Genomic DNA, 21,512 nt, shown 5'->3' with positions numbered 1-21,512 from the left:
ACGGATAGTACGTTTCTCACTTTGCAACTTCTTTCGTTCTCCTTATTCAGTCGTTTTATCTCAGTATCTATACAACGATGCAACTATTTTTATGGCGTTGTTCTCAAGGGACACGTCTGTCTGTAGTAATGATGGTAGCACCGCCCACCTCGGCTGTGACCTCCGACCTCGGCTGTGACCTCCCACCTCAGCTGTGACCTCCCACCTCAGCTGTGACCTCCCACCTCAGCTGTATACCTCCCACCTCAGCTGTATACCTCCCACCTCAGCTGTCACCTCCCACCTCATCTGTGACCTCCCACCTCAGCTGTGACCTCCCACCTCAACTGTGACCTCCCACCTCAACTGTGACCTCCCACCTCAGCTGTCACCTCCCACCTCATCTGTATACCTCCCACCTCAGCTGTATACCTCCCACCTCAACTGTGACCTCCCACCTCAGCTGTCACCTCCCACCTCAGCTCTGACCTCCCACCTCAGCTGTATACCTCCCACCTCAACTGTGACCTCCCACCTCAGCTGTCACCTCCCACCTCAGCTCTGACCTCCCACCTCAGCTGTATACCTCCCACCTCAGCTGTGACCTCCCACCTCAGCTGTCACCTCCCACCTCAGCTGTGACCTCCCACCTCAGCTGTCACCTCCCACCTCAGCTGTGACCTCCCACCTCAGCTGTGACCTCCCACCTCAGCTGTCACCTCCCACCTCAGCTGTCACCTCCCACCTCAGCTGTCACCTCCCACCTCAGCTGTGACCTCCCACCTCAGCTGTCACCTCCCACCTCAGCTGTCACCTCCCACCTCAGCTGTGACCTCCCACCTCAGCTGTCACCTCCCACCTCAGCTGTCACCTCCCACCTCAGCTGTCACCTCCCACCTCAGCTGTGACCTCCCACCTCAGCTGTCACCTCCCACCTCAGCTGTCACCTCCCACCTCAGCTGTCACCTCCCACCTCAGCTGTCACCTCCCACCTCAGCTGTATCCCTACCACCTCAGCTGTATACCTCCCACCTCAGCTGTCACCTCCCACCTCAGCTGTATCCCTACCACCTCAGCTGTATACCTCCACCTCAGCTGTCACCTCCCACCTCAGCTGTCACCTCCCACCTCAGCTGTGACCTCCCACCTCAGCTGTCACCTCCCACCTCAGCTGTCACCTCCCACCTCAGCTGTCACCTCCCACCTCAGCTGTATCCCTACCACCTCAGCTGTATACCTCCCACCTCAGCTGTCACCTCCCACCTCAGCTGTCACCTCCCACCTCGGCTGTGACCTCCCACCTCAGCTGTCACCTCCCACCTCAGGTGTATACCTCCCACCTCAGCTGTGTACCTCCCACCTCAGCTCTGACCTCCCACCTCAGCTGTCACCTCCCACCTCAGCTGTATCCCTCCCACCTCAGCTCTGACCTCCCACCTCAGCTGTCACCTCCCACCTCAGCTGTCACCTCCCACCTCAGCTGTATCCCTCCCACCTCAGCTGTGTAGAGGTATTTATAGACGCAAATCACATCCAAACGTCTGCTCTCAAACATTCTCTCTACAACGTGCACTCTGCCTACCACCTTAATGTTAACATTTAGAAAGCCATGAGGTACAAATAAAGTAAATGTGGTTGTCTTTTACTTTACACGTACACTCAGACTACAATGGCCGTCTGGCTGCATGTTTATGGCACAAATATCTTTTGTACCTGGGTTTTAAATACGCTGATCCTTACTTTTAATAAAAGGTAAAAAGAGATAAAATAGGGGTTAACCTTGTTCTTTTATATCCTTAAGAGAATTGTGAGATGCCCTTTAGGGGACAAAAGGACTCCCTGCTTGTCATTTCCATTAACTTAACTTTTATTTGGGGATTTACAGTAATCCATGAGCTCATATATATTAATAATGTAAAGAGGAAGGAAACCAGGCTAGTTTTAAACAGCTTGGAGTATATTTTACAGAACTGTACCAGCTGCAGAAGGAACACACTGTCTTCAAAGACCATATCCTCCTTATTTCTGTAGAAATGTTTTTGGTGATGTACTGATAGAGTATTTCTCATGTGTGATCTACCTGCAAATCTAACAGAGACGTGAGGAGCAGCTATGAGTTTAAAAGCAGCAGCGAGTGGATTGGTGGTCTTCCTTCTCTCTGTGCAAGGTACAGTACAGCTACATTTATATAAGTCAGTTAATGCACCTCAGAAAAACTGAGTGTGTGTCCGTGTGGATAGAAATGATGACTGTACATAATTGCTTTAGCAAACAAAAGATGCTTTGAATAATTTCAATCTAGAATTCATCGCTCTGTTGAACTTCCTCTATCGTCCCGCAGTCCTCAACACTTGCCTTTAGCGAGTCTTTCTCCGCATTAGAATACATTTACAAGTATTTGATAATGTAATACATAAGAAACATAACATGAGCTTGTGTCATGTCTTTAGTGTTCTAAGAGATAACTTATGGTGGGAGTTGCAACGTGGCTAAAAGCTTCACTATTGAATACTTTTAAATGAACAATGAGTCAAACGAATAAGGGGTTGCTTGTAGAAATGAAAACACAATGATAATCACCTCACTAAAGTGTACTCTTCTTTTAGAGTACTGTTTTGCTTTTATGGAAAACAACTCTACTGTTTTTCAGCTGCACCCTGCAACTGAACGCTCTTTCTCTCTTCATGGCGGCCACAGTTTTGGCCCTGCAGGTTAAGTGTGTGTGAAGGTGTGTGTCCGTGAATGCATGAACGTCTGTTTGCATGCATGTACATGATCATAGCTTTTTTATTTTCTTCATTTCTGCTTCCATTAGACGGTGAAAAGTGTAAAGACTTACTGGAAACAGGAAGAGAGATCTGGGTATGACATGCTAAAAAGGAACCGGGGCGATCACAGTAACAAGTTAGCTCTGTAACTCACTATCAACGCAAGGTGCTATATGCAGCTTTTTTCAATGATAAGACCTCTCAAAACTCTACACTTCAGGCATCACCGAAATAAGGATGGACAAAGTTACTGCAGCGTAAAGATGGGGACACAGCAGTATTTATCTGACAAAACAAGACTGAACATTGGATTTATGTTAAGAGTCATTTAGAAACATGACTTTAAATAAATGCTCATGTGGTTTAGTGGATATCGTAGCTTTGATAAATATCTAATTTCAGCAGAGAAGCCAGATGCTTTCTTTTACCTGACAACGAGGAGACCTACGTGCAGCATGCAACGTTTGTGTCGACTTTTGAAAGCAATTAGCAGTAAAATACTTAGAAATGAACTCTCTGTCAGTTATTTGTTATCTTAATATCACACGCCTCAGGCTGCGGCCACACGAGGACGAAAACGGTCGTTTGCGTTACTGTTTAGTGTCATATAGACCGTTCGGCCACACGAGGACGACCGAATACGGCACTGAACGACTGAGGAAACGATAACGGGTCCCAAGGTGGATAGAACGGCATACGCAATCATTTTCTGATAATGATGAGGCAATAGCCCCGCCTCTCCCCACCTCTGCTGCTCACCCCCTCTTCAAAGTAAACTGCACACTGAATTCAGATTATTTATCTTTCTCTCGATATGGACCTAAACGCGAGTGAAGTCTAATCTGACAGGACGGAGACACGCAGCTCTGCTCACCTGCAGCTCCTCCCGCTGCAGCAAAACACACACTTCAAGTCAGATCATCGCCCTTAGCTATTTTAATTACCTCTCAAACTCCCTAAACTAGTTATAAATATGTTTATTTTTACTGTCGGCCGGGTCACTCATTACTGGATCAGCTGCTGCATGAGACAGACACTGACGCTGTCCGAAGAGAGGGAGGAAAAAGAGAGGCTCCGTGTATTTTATTATTATAATATATAGAGTCGTTATTCATTTGTTTTAAAGCTCAATAAATAACAAAGAAGACCTTTGACCGGCACTTTTATCATTTTGTCCGGAAGATTTAAACTTTAATACACGTTGACTGGCGAAAAACTCTGCCCGGTTCCCTCGGCCCCCACTGCGGAGAATAAACAGAAGGGCAACCATGACAACCATGCTTCTTCGCTGCTTTTATGGAGGAAGTTACATCGCCACCTACAGGCTCCTGCATATGTACTGCAGCTTCTCCAGCGGTTGGAGCTAAACGGAGCGGTCTCGTGTGGGCAGACACTATCCGGATAACTATTGCGTGTGGACGGAAGCTTTTTTGTGATTGCGTTTGCGTTAATCCTATGCGTTTAGCCGTTTTCGTCCTCAAGTTTCCATTCACGCCCTGCAGCAGCCGGATCACTGAGAGAAAAGCAAGCCAGAAAGAAGACTCATTGTTCTCTAATACAATTAGTCTTCCCTAATATTTTATTCTGATCTTTTTCTAAGGTTCGAAATCTAAGTATTTATCTAAGTATTTATCAAGTAAATACTGCGTTAAAGGTTAAATACACTGCTGCATGATGTCCTACGTCAACATTATATATAACCTTTAAAAATATAAACCCAGTTAGAAACAAACATCAGAACATTCCTCTGTATGTAAATCAATATAATATAAAATAGTAAAAATATGTGTTTGATAATGCTAAGAAAGTCTGCCTACTGACGAGTCTGATGAATGTTTCTGGTGTGCTCTGTGTTTCAGTGGTTCAGGGTCTGGATGTCTGGGGAGTGACTTGCTCTTCTCCTGAGATCTGTGCAGTGAAAGGATCAACAGTGGAGATAAGCTGCAGCTACACATACCCATCTACATGGAAAGGAAGTGTTAACACAGTTAAGAAAACATTCTGGTTCACTAAAAAGAAAGATGGTGAACCTGTAGATCTGACCACAGTCTCAGAGTACGCAGGTCGTGTAGAGGATCGCTGTGGAAACAACATCTGCACTCTGAGAATCAGAAACCTGAGAGAGAGCGACTCAGCTGAGTACATGTTCAGGTTCATAACAAACCAAGCAGGAGGAACATATAGTGGTTCACCTGGAGTCACTTTGTCTCTCACAGGTAATATTTTCATTCATGCCAATCATCTCCAAACGTTCAACTTTAAGAAAACAATAATATAAATGTGATGTGCTTTTAATTATATACATGAATGTTGAGAGTTGTCTTAAATAACCTTCCTGTTCCTTCTTCACAGATACAGATCTCTCGGTGCAGGTGGAAAGCAAAGATTCCATCAGAGCAAACCTGAAGTGTCAGAGCAGTTGTGATTTACCTGGTAATGATTACGTCTGGTACAAGAACGGAGGAAAGATTCAAACAGGGACATCTTCTCTTCAGGTCGACTTTAATTATCTGGACAGCTATTCCTGTGCCTTGAAAGGATTTGAGGACTCTCCCTCCCCTTCAGTGTGTGAGTTCACTTCACTACCTTATTCTAATATAGCACCATCTAGTGGAAGCCTTAGCTAACTCTATGGGTATGTGACTTCTCATCAACTCTGGTTTAAAAATTTGTTTGAATGTTTCAGGTGTCACTGGTCAAAACAGCAACACGGTGACTTCCATTCAAGGAAGCATCTGTGCCCCCAAAGGATCATCAGTGGACATTTCCTGCACGTACAGCAGTAATGACTGTATTACATCAAAGTTCTGGTTCAGTCCTAAGCGTAGTCATCAGGGACAGAATCCCTCTCAACCTGAGGACCTTAGTGAAGACTCCCAGTATCCAGGTCGTGTTCAGATCCTTGAGACAGAGAGAGGACGCTCCACTCTGAGGATCTCTGACCTGAGAGACTCAGATTCAGCTCAGTATCTCTTCACATTCAAAACACCAGGCTTTGAATGGAGGAGTGATTTACCTGGAACCACTCTGACTGTCACAGGTACTGACCAACACACTGATGTATGTATACACCAACACATTACAATTAGAGAATACTGGAAGTTGAGTTTGTGTAATTACTGTTGGATGAGTTATCATATGTGTTCACCTACTTTAGACTGTTGTGTTAAAGTTACATTTATCATCAGTTTCATTTCAGACCTAGTGATATAATATTGTTTATTTTTCTCATATCCAGCTCTCCAGGTGCAGGTGATCAACATAAGTTACCAGAACTCTAATACCTTAGCAGAGCTGAAGTGTCACAGCAGCTGCAGTCCAGCTGGTGTTTCCTACGTCTGGTTCCATAACGGAGAGAAAGTCACTCAAATATCAACATCTTCCTTTGAAGGCTGGATTCAACTCACAGACATGATCTCTTGTGCTCTGGAAGGTCATGAAGCCTTCTCTTCTCCTACAGTGTGTGAGTTCACTCATACACACACACACTGACATTTCAATACATTGACAATCTCAGATAGAAACCTTACAATAGTCTTCTGATTCGTAATGCAGACGCAGCAGTATTATTGATACAAACAAAAAGCTTCTCAGGTAAACAACATACAGATTAAATAGATTTTGGTAGAGACCGCATTAACAACATATCAGAGATAAAAATACAAAATATCAACAATAACAGAAAATCCTGTAGGCAGCAAGAAACATCACAAATATATATCATAAATAAGGTTAGCTTTATATTGTTCTTCATGTTATTCCAAGTTACAGGAGCAAGATGAAGGAAAACTGGATTCTCACTAAAAAGCTCAGTCGGCAGCTGCCACAGAATGTAATCATGATGTGGGCCCACTTTGAAATAAACATTAAGGAGGTGAAAAAACAGTTATAAATCAAAAGAACCAGTTTATCCTACAGAGAGATGTACAGCTCAATATGACGTGTAATATCCTAATCTCCAAGAACACTGAGTGCACCGTGATTAACATCACTGTCTCCATGCAGGGTTAGAGTTAGTCTGCTAGCAAGATGAAGATGTTCAGGTTTCAAATGAATAAACACGTGTTTTTGGCTGTCAGTGCTCATCAGCAGGAGACGTGTTACACATCCAGGATCTACATTACAATGTAAACATACTTGGGATATGGACACACTATTTATCCTTTGAATTTACATGTTGCTTGATTGCAATTTACACCCATCATTTATTTATGTATCCCCAGATGCTCCAAAGCGTCCCTCTGTGTCAGTGTCAGTCTCTGGTGGGATAGAGGAGGGCAATTCAGTGACTCTGACCTGTAGCAGTGATGCTAACCCAGCAGCTGAATACAAATGGCACAAGGGGGATAACAATGGACACCTTTATTATTTCAATGAAGGACCACAGCTTGTCTTCAGCTACATCCAGTCCTCTGACTCTGCACGGTATTACTGTGCAGCTAGGAACAAGCTGGGGGGGACTGCATCTCAAAGCTTCCGTATCGACGTGAAATGTGAGTAAGACAGTTTATTTAAAGATAACAAGCTTAAATCTGTCTAGTTGTTTCAAGAGAAGATGTTACTTATCATCACTACTTTCTTCAGCTCAGCTTGCTTTACATTACATGGGATCAGTGTTGGGAAAGTTCACTTTCTACATGAACTAGTTCAGTTCACAGTTCATAATTCAAAATGTTGAACTAAAGTTCATGGTTTCAAAAATGAACTAATTTATAGTTTATAGTTATTTTTCCAATACGTTGCTGCGAGCTATTATTTGTCTCCTGTACGATGTTAATGGGATCTGGGTGGTAGTGGATCTGTTTTGGCTCTCTTTTTTATTCGCCACTCGCACATACCGTGAAAGGCTAGTCGTGTGCTTATTCTCAATGTGCCGTTTAAGGTTTGTTGTCGACGTCGTCGATGTACGGACTTGCTTTTTCAAACTGGGCGGACACAGTTTACAGGCAAACGTTTGATTTGTTCCGTCTGAGTCGGTACTGACTTTAACGTAAAACTCTTTTAAATGCTCATACGCCGATGCCGTAGAGTCTCACTCTGAGCGAGTGCTGCTGCAGCTGCTCTCGGCTTGTCCATACTAATTCATTCATTCATTCAATGCTCGCCGGTTCCGCGGTTCCACATTGTTTCTTGTGAGGAGTCTGATATATTTAGTATATTTATATTTTAGTGCGACAGCCAGGGGTGACAGGCGCGTACGCGTCACAGGCAGCTTGCTGTTGCCAGATTGGGTGGTTTTCTGCATTATTTTGAAGCCTGTTTACGGTGTGTTTTAACTGGGTTTTCGGCTGAAAGGCATATGAAATCTGGCACACTTTTGAACGCCGTTATAATACAGTGCTGAGAATGAACGCACTTTTGAACGCCGTTATACAGCGCTGAGAATGAACGCGTTCTCAATTACGTTCATCTAGCGGAAATACAGTACGTTCAGTTCACGTTCGCCCAAAATATGAACGCGTTCATGAACGATCGTTCATTGAACGCGTTCAGGTACATCACTGCATGGGATCCAGGGAACAAGCGGGTAACGAAATGTGAACTGGCAGTAACTTCTAATCACATTTTATAGAGTTGCTAATGATGACATCATTGAGAAACGAGTGTTGAATATTGTTATATTTAACTAATATTTACTGTTATTAACTTTACAAGGCTATCTCTAAATCCTTAAATTCCATGACTCAATTCATAGTTGTGACTTGATTAAGTGATACACTAAACGGCATTTAACCAATGACAAATCATTACTTTATTATGACTAATAAGAATTCAGAAATACCCATGAACAATTATTAACATTACATATTAATTCATTTACATAATATCTAACGGTTGTTTCTCTAAAATATATTCCTTAGCTACAGTGAAAAAACTGAAACGTTGACTATAATTAAATGTATCATGTCAACAAATTAAACATAATTGTATTAGGTTGGTTGAAAGCAATAATATACATTTTAAATGAAAAATATTAAGTTCAACTAAATATTATTTCTTTCAACTCACCTAATGCAACATTTATTAATTTAATGAGATAATACATTTAATTAAAGTCAATGTTTTAGTGTTTTCAGTGTACTCTACAAAATGTGATTAGTAAATACTCAACAACTGTCCTTCAAGTTAGGGTTATTTTGGAATGAGTTCCTCGTTCAATGCTCTGTAATGACTCGAAATGCAGCTTCATTCAGCGTTCAATAATGTAGAGACCTTTGAGCTAATGCAGTGAGCAACACATTGTTAATATGTACTGTTCACACATCTCCTCCAGATGCTCCGAGGCCTCCCTCTGTGTCAGTGAGTCCCTCTGCTGAGATAAAGGAGCGCAGTTCAGTGACTCTGACCTGTAGCAGTGATGCTAACCCAGCAGCTAACTACACCTGGTACAAGAAGAATGGAAATCGTAACGTTCCTCTTCTCAGTGAACGACCACAGCTTGTCTTCAGATCCATCCAGTCCTCTGACTCTGGACAGTATTTCTGTAGAGCTGAGAACAAGCTGGGGAGGAGGACATCTGGAAACACCTTTATTAATGTGAAATGTGAGTAACCTTAACTTCTTTCTTACATCTACTTGCTTTATATTTACAGTCTGCTGTACAAGACTGAGCAGCTTCAGGAGATAACAGAGGCTTAGTGCAGTTCAAGGACTTAGATTTAAACCGTGAACCATCCATTGGTCAGACCACCTTCAAAGTATACAATGCAGTTACACATAGCTTCTCACATTTTGTGATTTAAAATATTCTGTACAAAATGAACTGTTAAAACACTAATTTAAACCTAGAAAATTATTTGTTTTTACTTCTCCTCCAGATGCTCCAAAGCTTCCCTCTGTGTCAGTGAGTGCCTCTGCTGAGATAAAGGAGGGTAGTTCAGTGACTCTGACCTGTAGCAGTGATGCTAACCCAGCAGCTACATACACCTGGTACAAGGAGAATGGAAATCGTAACGTTCCTCTTCTCAGTGAAGGAACACAGCTCGTCCTCAGCTCCATCCAGTCCTCTGACTCTGGACAGTATTTCTGTAGAGCTACAAATTATCTGGGGAGTAGCACATCTGAAAACATCTCTATTGACTTGAAATGTGAGTAAGACAGTTTATTTAAAGATAACAAGCTTAAATCTGTCTAGTTGTTTCAAGAGAAGATGTTACTTATCATCACTACTTTCTTCAGCTCAGCTTGCTTTACATCACATGGGATCCAGAGAACAAGCGGGTAACGAAAAGTGAACTGGCAGTAACTTCTAATCACATTTTATAGAGTTGCTAATGATGACATCATCGAGAAACGACTGTTGAATATTGTTACATTTAACTAATATTTACTGTTATTAACTTTACAAGGCTATCTCTACATCCTGACATTCCATAACTCAATTAATCATTTGTAATTGATTAAGTAATACTATTACGTTCCCTAATGGGCTAGGGGAACCAAAGGGAAGCAACACAACCAGAGTGGGATTGGTAATAATTATAAGTGGCTTTATTATAAACCAGTGTAGAACAAAATGGCAGACAAACAGCCTGTTACAAACAAAAGGGCCAACGGTGGTGACTTAACTATGGACAAACAAAAGAGGACTCCAAAAGGGAGTTTGGCAGCTCATGCAGAGTAACAATTAAATAAAAGGGAAAACAAAACCCTCACGTTAAACGTGGTACAAGTGTAAATGAAAAGGCTGTTCAAAAACACAGCTGCTGCTGGTCAACAGGCGCTAAGCTAACCTGGATCTAAGCTAACACACTTCACTAAACACAGAACACTACTTAACACCCTGCTAAGCAGTATAACAAACACAGAGGATTCACAGTATTATCAAACACAACGAGTAATCACTGGGATTACGTACTGAAACCCAGCTTCTATGAGTATAGGCGCAGCCCTCTAAGGCTATCGCTATTGGGTAATCCTCACTGCACGTGTGCAGCACTGACAGACTTATTCCACGCCCACCAATGACGAGGGCCCCACCTCCAGGCTCACTTCCGTATAAATAGGAAGTAGGCCCTACAATCCACTCCTACAGCTTTTCTTCAGCTATTCGCGGAACCAGTGGGCCCGAACCTTAGAGGGCTGCGCCTATACTCGTAGAAGCTGGGTTACATTACGTAACCCCAGTGCTATATCGTATAAGGTCTTTTTCGGGATAAGAAAATAACGGGAGTAAAACCCCTGATTTTCTTCCCCTTGAGGAACCCTGGAAATTGCTCTCTTTAACAGGAGTTTCCGCAGCTCTGACTGGAGCGCAAGACACTGTTCTCGGGATGCCAGAAGTGTTTCCTGAATCCCCTCGAACTGCGGGGGGGGGGTAAGGCAAATACTGTGCTGGCCTGCCTAGCCCCAAAGAACGCCGTGAGGTTCGGCTCTAGAGGAGGCACGGTCGGGAAACCTACATCCGTGAATCCCACCACTCTCGTGAGGGGCACGTATGTCCCTATCGGAGCCCTCATTGCTCCAGGGTCCGCCACCACCCCCTCCTGGTACTTCCTTATGGCCGGGAAGCGTGGCCAGACCGGGTCACTCCTTACCCTGTGTACACCCCGGACATAGCATCCGGAGGCGAGCTCTCCTGAGCTAGGGGAACGGGGAGATTTCTCCAGGCGGCCGCCTTGGATATAATCTCCGGAAGTTCCAGGAGAATCCCGCCAATCGACGGCAACGCCGTTGTGGCAGAGATAGGGATCACGGGATCATACACCGGACCTACACCGGGTCCCCTACCTGTCTCCTCCGTCCGGAGGGGAGAGATAATGGGGGAATCACCCGGTGATCCCTGAATGGAGGGGACGTAGTCGTCCGACTCGTGCCTGCCATTCGGATCCAAGAAATCAAGGGCTTTGTCCTCGGAGTACTCCTCCTGGACGGGCCAATCGTCCTCGGCAGCTGCAGCAGCGAGAGCGTCCGCTCTCTGCTGTCAGAGGGCCAGCGGAAGACGGGCACAATGCGAGCATGATACCCCGGGAGTGAGAGCAGCGTTCGCATGCTCTATTCCCAGGCAGGACTCAAACTGTGAGTGCCTGTCAAAGCTCATAATGTAGCCCGACCCGCATACGAGGCAATCCCTAACGCAACCTTGACTTTCCTTACCAGAAAAACAAAGCTTTTTAGGAGGAATGTTTGCTTTTCAGTAAGTAGCTCTTACAATAACTTGTTTTGCCTGTCAATGCTTCTGCAACGGAGTGCTGAAGAAAAGCTGTTGGAGTGGATTGTCGGGCCTACTTCCTATTTATACGGAAGTGAGCCTGGAGGTGGGGCCCACGTCATAGGTGGGCGTGGAATAAGTCTGTCAGTGCTGCACACGTGCAGTGGGGATTACCCAATAGCGATAGCCTTAGAGGGCGAAGCCTTATACGATATAGAACAGCAAGAGGCTAGAGTCGTCTGTCTCACAACACAGAGCCTCCAGAGTGGTAGTTGTCCTCCGGCTTTGTAACCATCTGCAGCAGGTGTGCGCCGCGATTGGAGCGCGTCGGGCCCGGCATGCTCCAATCACCATCTTCAGGAGGCGGACCAGGAAATAGGCAGCCAATGTTGTCAGGGCTACCGCACAGCTCATTTACATGTCCTACTCACCCCGCTGAACACTCACAGACAGATGACAGCAGATAGAAAACAGAGTCCATAACAAATACAATCAATGGTATTTAACCAATGACAAATCATTACTTTATTATGACCAATAACTATTCTGAAATACCCATGAACAATTATTTACATTTTACAGTATATTTTAATTCATTTACATAATATTTAACAGTTGTTTCTCTATAATGTAATCATTAGCTACACTGAAAAATGTGATTAGGAAATACTCAACAACTGTCCGTCAAGTAGTGGTTACATTCGAGTTTACCTTATTGCAGTATAAAAGTGACATTTGATGCACCTTTTGGACAAAATGCAGCTATAATCAGCATTCAATGATGTAGATACCCTTTTTGCTAATCTAGTGAGCAACACATTCTTAACTTTGAATATTTTCTATTCACACATCTCCTCCAGATCCTCCAAAGCTCCCCTCTGTGTCAGCGAGACCCTCTGGTGAGATAAATGAGGGGCGTTCAGTGACTCGGACCTGTCACAGTGATGCTAACCCAGCAGCTACATACACCTGGTACAAGAAGAATGGAAATGCGGACCTTCCTCCTCTCAGTGAAGGACCACAGCTTGTCTTCAGCTCCATCCAGTCCTCTGACTCTGGACAGTATTTCTGTACAGCTGAGAACAAGCTGGGAAGGAGGAAATCTAATTACATCTCTTTTGATGTGAAATGTGAGTATTGGTTATTATCGATGTAATTTACAGTCTGCGGCAATTCACTGGGGAACTCTAGGAGATAGAAGCTTTGTGCAGCTAAAGGGCCCAGATTAAAACCATGACCAATCCATCTGGATAGCAGCACATCTAAAAACATCTTTAATGATTTGAAATGATAGTAAAACAGTTTATTTAAAGGTAATGAGATTCAATCGGTATAGTTTTTGCATGAGAAGATTTGAATGGTCATAAATACTCTATACAACTCTACACATTGCATGGAATCGAGAAAACAAATGGGTAACAAATTGTTTACAGGCCGTTACTTATGATCAGATAATGTTTACTTGATTGCGAAACACCTAATGAATATTTTTGTAAATTAACTAATGTTTACTTTAATTAATGTATGTTAAGGTATCTCAAATTATTATTTTTAAGACCCACCAATTGTTTATATATTTGTGTTATTGGTGGTAACATACTCAGTAACAACCAACGAATCAGTACTGGGCACCATTTGACTGGAGGAGAGAGAAATATAAAACACATATGTGGTTCATCATAAAGTCAGGATTTGTTATTGGGTGCTGTTTAGTGCAGTACACGGAAGCAATTGAGAACTATGCATTTCTCAGGAGATACTCAACAACTGAGATTAAGATCCGGATAAAAAACACTAATTTAAACCTAGAAAATTATTTGTTTTTGCATCTCCTCCAGATGCTCCAAAGCTTCCCTCTGTGTCAGTGAGTCCCTCCGCTGAGATAAAGGAGGGCCGTTCAGTGACTCTGACCTGTAGCAGTGATGCTAACCCAGCAGCTAACTACACCTGGTACAAGGAGAATGAAGACTCTCCAAAAGCTTCAGGACAGATCTTCACCATCACTGACATCAGAGCTGAACACAGTGGGAGTTATTCCTGTGGAGCCCAGAACAAGTTAGGACGTAGCAACTCCACCTTACATCAGATTGATGTGTCAGGTAAGTCATTTCGCACTACAAGACATCCCAAGAGCCACAGCAACTTCCAAGTTGATATCATACATGTGGAAAAGTCTCTGAACCACTACAGTTCTTTGAAGAGCCAAGATGCAATTTACTGTTACACTCTCTGGACATAATTTGTATTTTGTTTTCTAAATCTGAGGTTTGCTGCTCAAAGTTGCCAGACTTGTTGTGATACCCCGATCTTTTCAAGCACACACATAGTCTACTTCCCCTTTCTGCTAGGCCACAGGCATCGTCCACAACCTCTGCATTACTCTGCATTGGGTTGTCAACTAGTACAACCAATCAATAATTTGTTTTGCCTTACCCTTTGTCATCTTGCTAAAGTGAGGCTTTTTGACTATACTTGCAAGTCTTCCAACACTGCTCTCCTGGTCGAGGTCAGCACTTCTTCACTTTTGACAAGATGCTAGGAAAGGTCTTGACTCCTTTTTTTCAGTCACCGGACAGATTGCCAGAATATCATCGAGTCCCTCTCTTTGGCATCGAAAACTATAGTTTCCCAAATGTTCCATGACATATTTATTTTGAGTGGGCAGCATTCCTGATAAGGTGATTAACCTCATCACTAAGTTGGGATCAGCTGACTGCTCTGCTAAATAATCCAAGACAGAGATTTGAACATTTGAGTACAAGATGAATCTTTAGTCTGAGGAGCAAGGTTGGCCACAATCAGACCCACAATTGTCAAAGCATTAGGGACCACCAAATACCAAATACCAATGATTGTTCCCGGTTTAAAAACACCCTTGTGGATGGCTTTAATAGTGTGCTCGGCCCCTTAGCCTCCTACAGCCGTCCCTCTGTCAGAAATCTTGGAGTCATCTTTGACAACTGTTTTAAATTTGACAAACAGATAAGCTCAGTTGTCAAGACAAGCTTCTTCCAGCTGCGGCTTCTGGGGAAGGTAAAAGCCTATCTTCCTAGTAAGGAGTTTGAACAGCTAATCCACTTATTTATCACGTCTCGTTTAGACTACTGTAACTCCCTCTATATTGGTGTTGACAAGTGTTTGATCCGTCGCCTGCAGCTGGTCCAAAATGCGGCTGCACGCCTTCTTACTGGGAAGAGACGTTATGACCACATCACACCCGTTCTGGCAGACCTTCATTGGCTTCCTGTCAGTTACAGGATCCAGTTCAAGTACTTACTTGTTGTTTTTAAATCATTGCATGGACTGGCACCACATTACCTGTCTGAGTTGTTGCACCGCCATGCTCCTGCTCGAGCATTGCGCTCAGCTCAGCAGAATATGTTGGTGGTTCCTCGGAGCAGGAAAAAACCCAGAGGTGACAGGGCCTTCAGTGTTGCAGCTCCCAGACTGTGGAACAGCCTCCCAGCACATATCCGGACTGTTGAGTCTATTGAACTTTTTAAATCCCAGCTAAAAACGCACCTCTTTGCACTGGCTTTTAATACTAGTTGAGCATTACATTTTTATATTTGTAGGCCTATGTGTTTTTTTATTTATTTATTTTTGTATATGTTTCTAGTTATTGTGCTTTTTATTATGTTTTTAATTATTATTATCGTATTATTATTATCGTACTCCCATTGGGCTATTCACTATTGTAGTTACTGCCTGCCCTGTACAGCACTTTGGTCAGCCGAAGGTTGTTTTAAATGTGCTATATAAATAGATAAAGATTGAGATTGAGATTGATTGTGCTGTAGATCATTTATGGGACGCAAAAGCAAAAAAAAACTGATGAGTTACTATTTTAAATGCTTCTCTCTTAAGATCTCAGATTTAATGACTAATCATTACATGTTAAGGAACTCAAATATACCTGTAATAGAAAAGCTAATTGTCACTGTTTCCCAGGTTCAATGAAATCAGTCGCTGCTGGACTAATAACTGCTGTTATTGTGGGTATCATATTCCTCATTGCCTTTCTGTTGATTAGGTAAGCAGTTCAGTTTTACTTTGATTACGTTCAGTTATTCTACACAGTTATTTAATGTTAAGATTCATTTCTTTGTTAATTCACTTTCTTTTCCAGAAGAAAGAGGTCCTCGAAACCAACCACGGAAGCTGGAGAGAGACCAGACAACGACGCTCAGGTGAGAAAGCAGATTTCAGGTGTCACTAAGGGTCAACCATCACCTGCAAACTAATTTCAACAGTGCATCATGTCCCTGTTTGGAAACGTCCTTTTCCCAAACTAAATATGATTCAGGAGGTGGAGTGAGTCATCCATTAATCACAGTGTTGAGGCTTTGATCCCTGTCTGTAGGTTTAAAGACCAAAATAAACATAATCAAGATGCTCTTCATGGGCCATGTGGTACTTTTTCTGTGAAGCTTTGTCGCCATCTGTGTGTGAGTTTGGTGAATCGGTGAATGAGAGGCCTTACTAGTGTGCAGTCGATTATCATTCCAGTCCCTTTATTTGTTCCTCCTGTTAAATTCAATTTCATAAATCCATAGCTATGCTTTTGTCATACCTTAGGCCAGGGCTATTCAACTTCATTAGCAAGTGGGCCAAATAGGAACATCACTGGGGGTTTGTGGGCCACACAATACTTTGTCAAGGAATCACTACAAATAACTCTTGCTTCCAGTAGTGTTAATAGATACTAATACATTAAATGAACTAGTGAAGTGCATCCCTTTTTTTTTTACTTTAATTGTATCAACATAATCATTACAGAAAGCAACCAGTCCATAAAAAAGTAGGAACACTTCGGTTACAAGTCTTGACACAAAAGTGCAAAATGTTGCATCTTTAAAACTAAGGAGACATGAGGTTTTGTCCCCAACAGTTCCATGTCCACTAATGTACAAAACAAGATGAATATAATAAAACAGTATTCATCACATCAAGTAGCCCTGTGTATAATATCCTCAACACTTCCAAGCATACATAAGGTACTTTGAAGACAACACAAGTCCATACAATGTAATACTAAATGCAAATAGAACATAGTAAAACAATAGCCATCAGACTCACAATAACATACATATCTTGGAAACATTTTTACAATTTTCAAAACAGTAAGTAGGCTTGTTTGAATGACCATAACATGAATGACCATAAAAACAGATCTGCATACATACCATGCATCAGACTTCTGTCATGTTTAGCCTGTTTGAGTCAGTGAGAGAAATTACACTGCCTTGATTGAGCTATTTCAGCATAGTTTGGCTCCTAAATGGTAAGAGCAATCCTGAGACACTCATGCAACTTCTCATTGGCATGGAGCAACGTGCCCTTGTTTTGATGGCATTCATATGAGAAAAGCTAGACTCACAAGTATAGGTAGATCCAAACATTGTCAGTATAAGCAAGGCCACCTTCCTCATTGTTGGCCACTTGACTCCTATCAAATGATGCTAGCAGTCCCTGTACTTTCCTTCTCTGTTCCTCTGAGCCCACGGGAAAACTGGCAGAAAACGAGCCGTGATTTGAGTTGTAGTGTCACTTTACGTTGTATTCTTTCATCACGGATATACCGTACTTTTCGGACTATAAAGCGCACCTGCAGATAAGCCGCAGCAGCTAAATTGTCCGTCTGTCTTGCTCTCGTTCTGTCTCTCGGTTCCACTTTTACTTTGGCGCGCTACCTGTCTCACTCTTTTCCGGCCTCCAGCTTTTCCTGCTGGAGCCCGCCGCTTAAAGGTGGCGGGCGCGGACCGGTCCTAGAGCCCATAGAGTTAAAGGTGGTTAATTTTACCTGTAAAATCCATACATTTAGGAGGTTCTCTAGTGGCCGTTAGCTGTAAAAAAAAATGGGGAAAAAAGTTGCGGCTTATAGTCCGAAAAGTACGGTACTTTCGTTGCACAATAAACACACCGGTTTATTACTTGTTGCGGCTGGCAAAGTAAATACATATTTGTCAGTCCATTCATTCTGGAATTATCGATTTTCCGAATCAACTTTACGTTTCTTGGGCTTGGAGAGAGACATCTTGAAGCTGTTGTTAACTAAAGCACTTTCTCTGTGGCCTGCGCACCTAGTGTGTAACGTGAGTTTGACTGAGCCAATGACAAGTGCGGACACAGTGCGGGTTTTTTTTAATGAGCAGAGCGCGGCAGGCAAAATAATGGATTCAAAATAATTCAAATGAATGGAAAAGCCAGCGTTTTCGCCGCATCGTCGGATTTAGTGTGATCAGACATTAGTTTTGTTTATGCTATTACACATATGCCATTTCGATTTGCAGGCAACCTCTTGTGGGCCAGAAAAATGTTCTGAAGGGCCTGATTCGGCCCGTGGGCCGCTAGTTGAATAGGCCTGCCTTACGGCCCGTCTACACTACAGGCATCGAAAAATGCTTTCAACGCTTCGCCCATTCACTTGAATGGGGTGACGTAGTTGATTTTGAATCTTTGCCAACTGCATTGTGGGGAGCGGAGCATGGCTTTGCAAGCATCGCGAGCATCAAAAGTTGAGCAATGTTCAACTTTTGAGGCTCGATGCTTGGCATCAGCCAATCAAATCATGCGTATGCAAATCTGACAGTACAAGCGCTAGCCAATCAAACCGCGTGTATGCTGGGAGAGACCACGCAGGTCATTTCCTCATATTCAAAAAAATGGAGCGGTAGTGAATCACCCGGTGCTGTTTGATCAGTCTCTGTTCATCTACCGGGATACAAACCGGAGGAGCGAGGCATGGAGGGAGGTGGCAGAGACAGTGGATGAAACTGGTAGGTTTTCGCCTGTTTGGGGATTTTATATCCAGTTTACTTCGTTTTAACATTGCTATTGCTTTGTATGCCGGGGGCGGGCGGGAGATTCCTGATTGGTTGTTGGTCGCCTTGGGCGCGAGAAATCGCCAAGCCTCAGACACGCCCAGCTTCAAGATTTATGTAGATGCATGTAGTGTAGACGGGCCGTTAGCCCATCCACACAGCGGCGTGTGTTGAAGCTTGCCGGCGGGCGTGTCTGAAACTCGACCAACAACCAATCACATGAATCTCCCGCCCCTGACACACAAGCAGCGGTTTGATTGGCTAGAGCTTGTACTGGCATATGATTCGATTGGCTGATGCTTCTGCCAAGGCTTCAAAAGTTGAACATTGCTCAACTTTTGCAGCCTGAAACGGCAGGAAAGCTCCCCTCTGCTTCCCACAATGCAATTCGGTGAAAAGTCACCCCATTTAAAGTGAATGGGCAGAAGCTTCTAACGCCGCTGTGTGGACGGGCCGTAGTTTGCTTTTCCTCAGTCATTCTGTGTCATACAGTTATCAACGTTATGTGTAAGGTATCTTTGGTCTTTCCATTGCTTGGGATGTAAACCTTTCCATACATGTAAGCATTTTTTAAATATTGGGGGATACAATGACAATAACAGAAGTGATCTCAAAGCAAGCAGCCACCTCAGGTCTGAAAGATGAAGCCAATGCCAAAGTGCCTTAAGGCTGCATTCTTTCCAATGGCCAGCAGAGAGCGAATCCACTGGCTATAACACAGAATCTGATTGTGTAGAATTCTATGAGAGAATTTGCCTACTTTTAACATGATTTATGACCTCAGTAAACATTTTCCTGAGGAGTTTATGGTCTTACTTGCTGGTTTAAAGTCTTCTCTAATACAGCATAACTTATTTTTTTGGGCAACTTGTTCTCAAAAAACATGATGTTGTTCACAGTGTTTTTTTGTACAACTTGAACCCATTGGCAGTCCTAAATATTGTTGTAACATGTTTTTTATTCTTTGCTAAACCTTTTCATGTCACTAACAGAACATTGAGGTGGCAGTGGGCAACATACCAAATTCTAGGCTTCAAAACCATAATTAGCTAAATTCATAACTTCTTAAATACAGTCTATGCCTCAAACCTTTTAATCACTTTTAGGCTTTGAAAATTGCGCTTGACCCTAAAAGATGAAGACATTTAATACATCGAGGAGTTTTTGGTGCCTGATTTGGAATTTTTAAATGTACTGACATTTCAAAGAAGCCCTTTTCCTTAAAAATTGCAAAAGCAATTGTGTCTTACAGGCCAATCTATGAGACACTATCAACTACAAATATATGTTGTGTTTGTCTTTGTGATGTTTCCTTCAGGTACGCATGTATGACCGCCCTTCAGCTGAAGTACAGAATGCAACACCAGAGCCGGAGGCCGAGGTTTGCTATGCCAGCGTGAGATTCATTAAAAACCAGGACGATGCTCTCTACTCCAACATCAAGCCCGCTCATCTCCGCAGACAAAAGAAAGACGAGAAGGACACGGAGGAAGATGTTGTGTACTCTACTGTCACATTTAAAAGTCACAGTGCTACTGCAGAGTGAGTAAAATATCATTTTCCTTTCCTACATAAAGTTATTATGTTGTTTCATCCTTCTTTACAAAAACATGTTCTTAGTCAGTAATGTGAGTTTATGTTTTGCTTTATCAACAGATCAGAGCGTCATGAGGCTGCGGAGGATCCATCTGCATTGTACAGCGTAGTCAACAAAAAACCAAGAGTATTGACATAACATCTGTGTTCTCTTAAACCGTGTTCAAATAGTTTAAACATACATATAAATATATGGTCTGCTAGATTACTAGTATCATGTAGCTAACGTATGCTGAAGCTTGTAATTTATAAATTCCAAGACAGAAAACTATTTTGAAGCTTGTCAAAGTAGCCCACATTTCTCTATGTACAATATATATTTACCATCATCTTTTTATGCTCTGATGTTCAGTTTAATTGCCTTTTTATTGTTTTACATGTTGATAATTTTCATTTTATTCATATTTAACTTCTGCTTCATTATCATCATAAGTTAGTGTTTTGTTAAAGTACTCATCCCATAACTTAAATAGATTTTTTTGTAATTTGTAAAACTGATTTGATGTCACTGATGTGTATTGTTTGTAAGTAATCATATCATTAAATAAAGTTATTCAGTTCATTACCTGTTACTGATTGTCAACATTTCTAAGCCAGGTGTTTAATGTTTAAGTGACAAGGGAGCCAGAGGGACATCCTAATAGTTTCATAAGGGGCTTCATCTCAAAACAGTGTATTATTATGAACTCCTAATGTGACTATGACTACATTGGTGAGAGCTATGATGGCTCATGGATGTCTATAAATCAAAGGGGCGGAGGTTCTGTCCCCTGCAGTCAACATGTCAAACTGTCCTTTGGCAAGATGTATAAGCCACATTGGGTCCTGCATGTCTACCGTATTGAAGTGTAGGTATTGCTTTGGATAAAAGTGTCAGCTAAATTACATTTAACGTAAGTAATACTAACAGTATTAGCATCATAGTATACTTGAAGAACGAAATGAAAAGTTCTGTACTTAGGGGAGAGTGGGGTAATATGAGCCAATGTCAGCATTTACATCCTCTTCCTCATCCTCAATTCCATCAGCTTCCTCAGCCTCAACTCCCTCAAAATGTATATATAAAAACTTCAAATTACACTTCAATAATATAAGTATATTGATTTACAGCCCAAAAAGTTACTGCACATGAAGTACTTTCAAAAACAACAGTAGCAGTAACTGTATGAATTGTAGTTCAAATATAGCCATTGA

The 21,512-nt window shown here is 42.5% G+C and overlaps 1 protein-coding gene across 2 annotated transcripts; it reads left to right on the top strand.

The window, feature by feature from the left end:
• The first annotated feature begins 1,966 nt into the window (after positions 1-1,966).
• LOC117451339 (B-cell receptor CD22-like) lies at positions 1,967-20,883 on the top strand. 2 transcript variants are annotated; one of them, XM_034089604.1, is made up of 14 exons: positions 1,967-2,146; positions 4,607-4,963; positions 5,100-5,315; positions 5,434-5,787; positions 5,986-6,210; positions 6,971-7,240; positions 9,022-9,291; positions 9,566-9,835; positions 12,759-13,028; positions 13,737-13,997; positions 15,850-15,931; positions 16,028-16,088; positions 20,041-20,264; positions 20,379-20,883. In XM_034089604.1, exons 1-14 carry the CDS (start codon positions 2,092-2,094, stop codon positions 20,455-20,457), a joined length of 2,994 nt encoding a protein of 997 aa, XP_033945495.1. In that variant the 5' UTR covers positions 1,967-2,091; the 3' UTR covers positions 20,458-20,883. The 2 variants fall into 2 exon arrangements, with proteins under 2 accessions (XP_033945495.1, XP_033945503.1); XM_034089612.1 differs by lacking the exons at positions 9,022-9,291; positions 9,566-9,835.
• Positions 20,884-21,512: the final 629 nt, after the last annotated feature.

Source organism: Pseudochaenichthys georgianus, chromosome 1 (genome assembly GCF_902827115.2).
Source record: "Pseudochaenichthys georgianus chromosome 1, fPseGeo1.2, whole genome shotgun sequence".
NCBI lineage: Eukaryota > Metazoa > Chordata > Actinopteri > Perciformes > Channichthyidae > Pseudochaenichthys > Pseudochaenichthys georgianus.
Note: the sequence above shows the minus strand (reverse complement) of the source record. Positions and strands in the feature narration are given on the sequence as shown.

Bases quoted from the DNA above. Each gene is read 5' to 3' on its own strand.
- LOC117451339 (XM_034089604.1), top strand. From the start codon at position 2,092: ATGAGTTTAAAAGCAGCAGCGAGTGGATTGGTGGTCTTCCTTCTCTCT. The intron at 9,292-9,565 runs GTGAGTAACCTT...CTTCTCCTCCAG, and splicing joins CACCTTTATTAATGTGAAAT to ATGCTCCAAAGCTTCCCTCT. The intron at 13,998-15,849 runs GTAAGTCATTTC...ACTGTTTCCCAG, and splicing joins ACATCAGATTGATGTGTCAG to GTTCAATGAAATCAGTCGCT.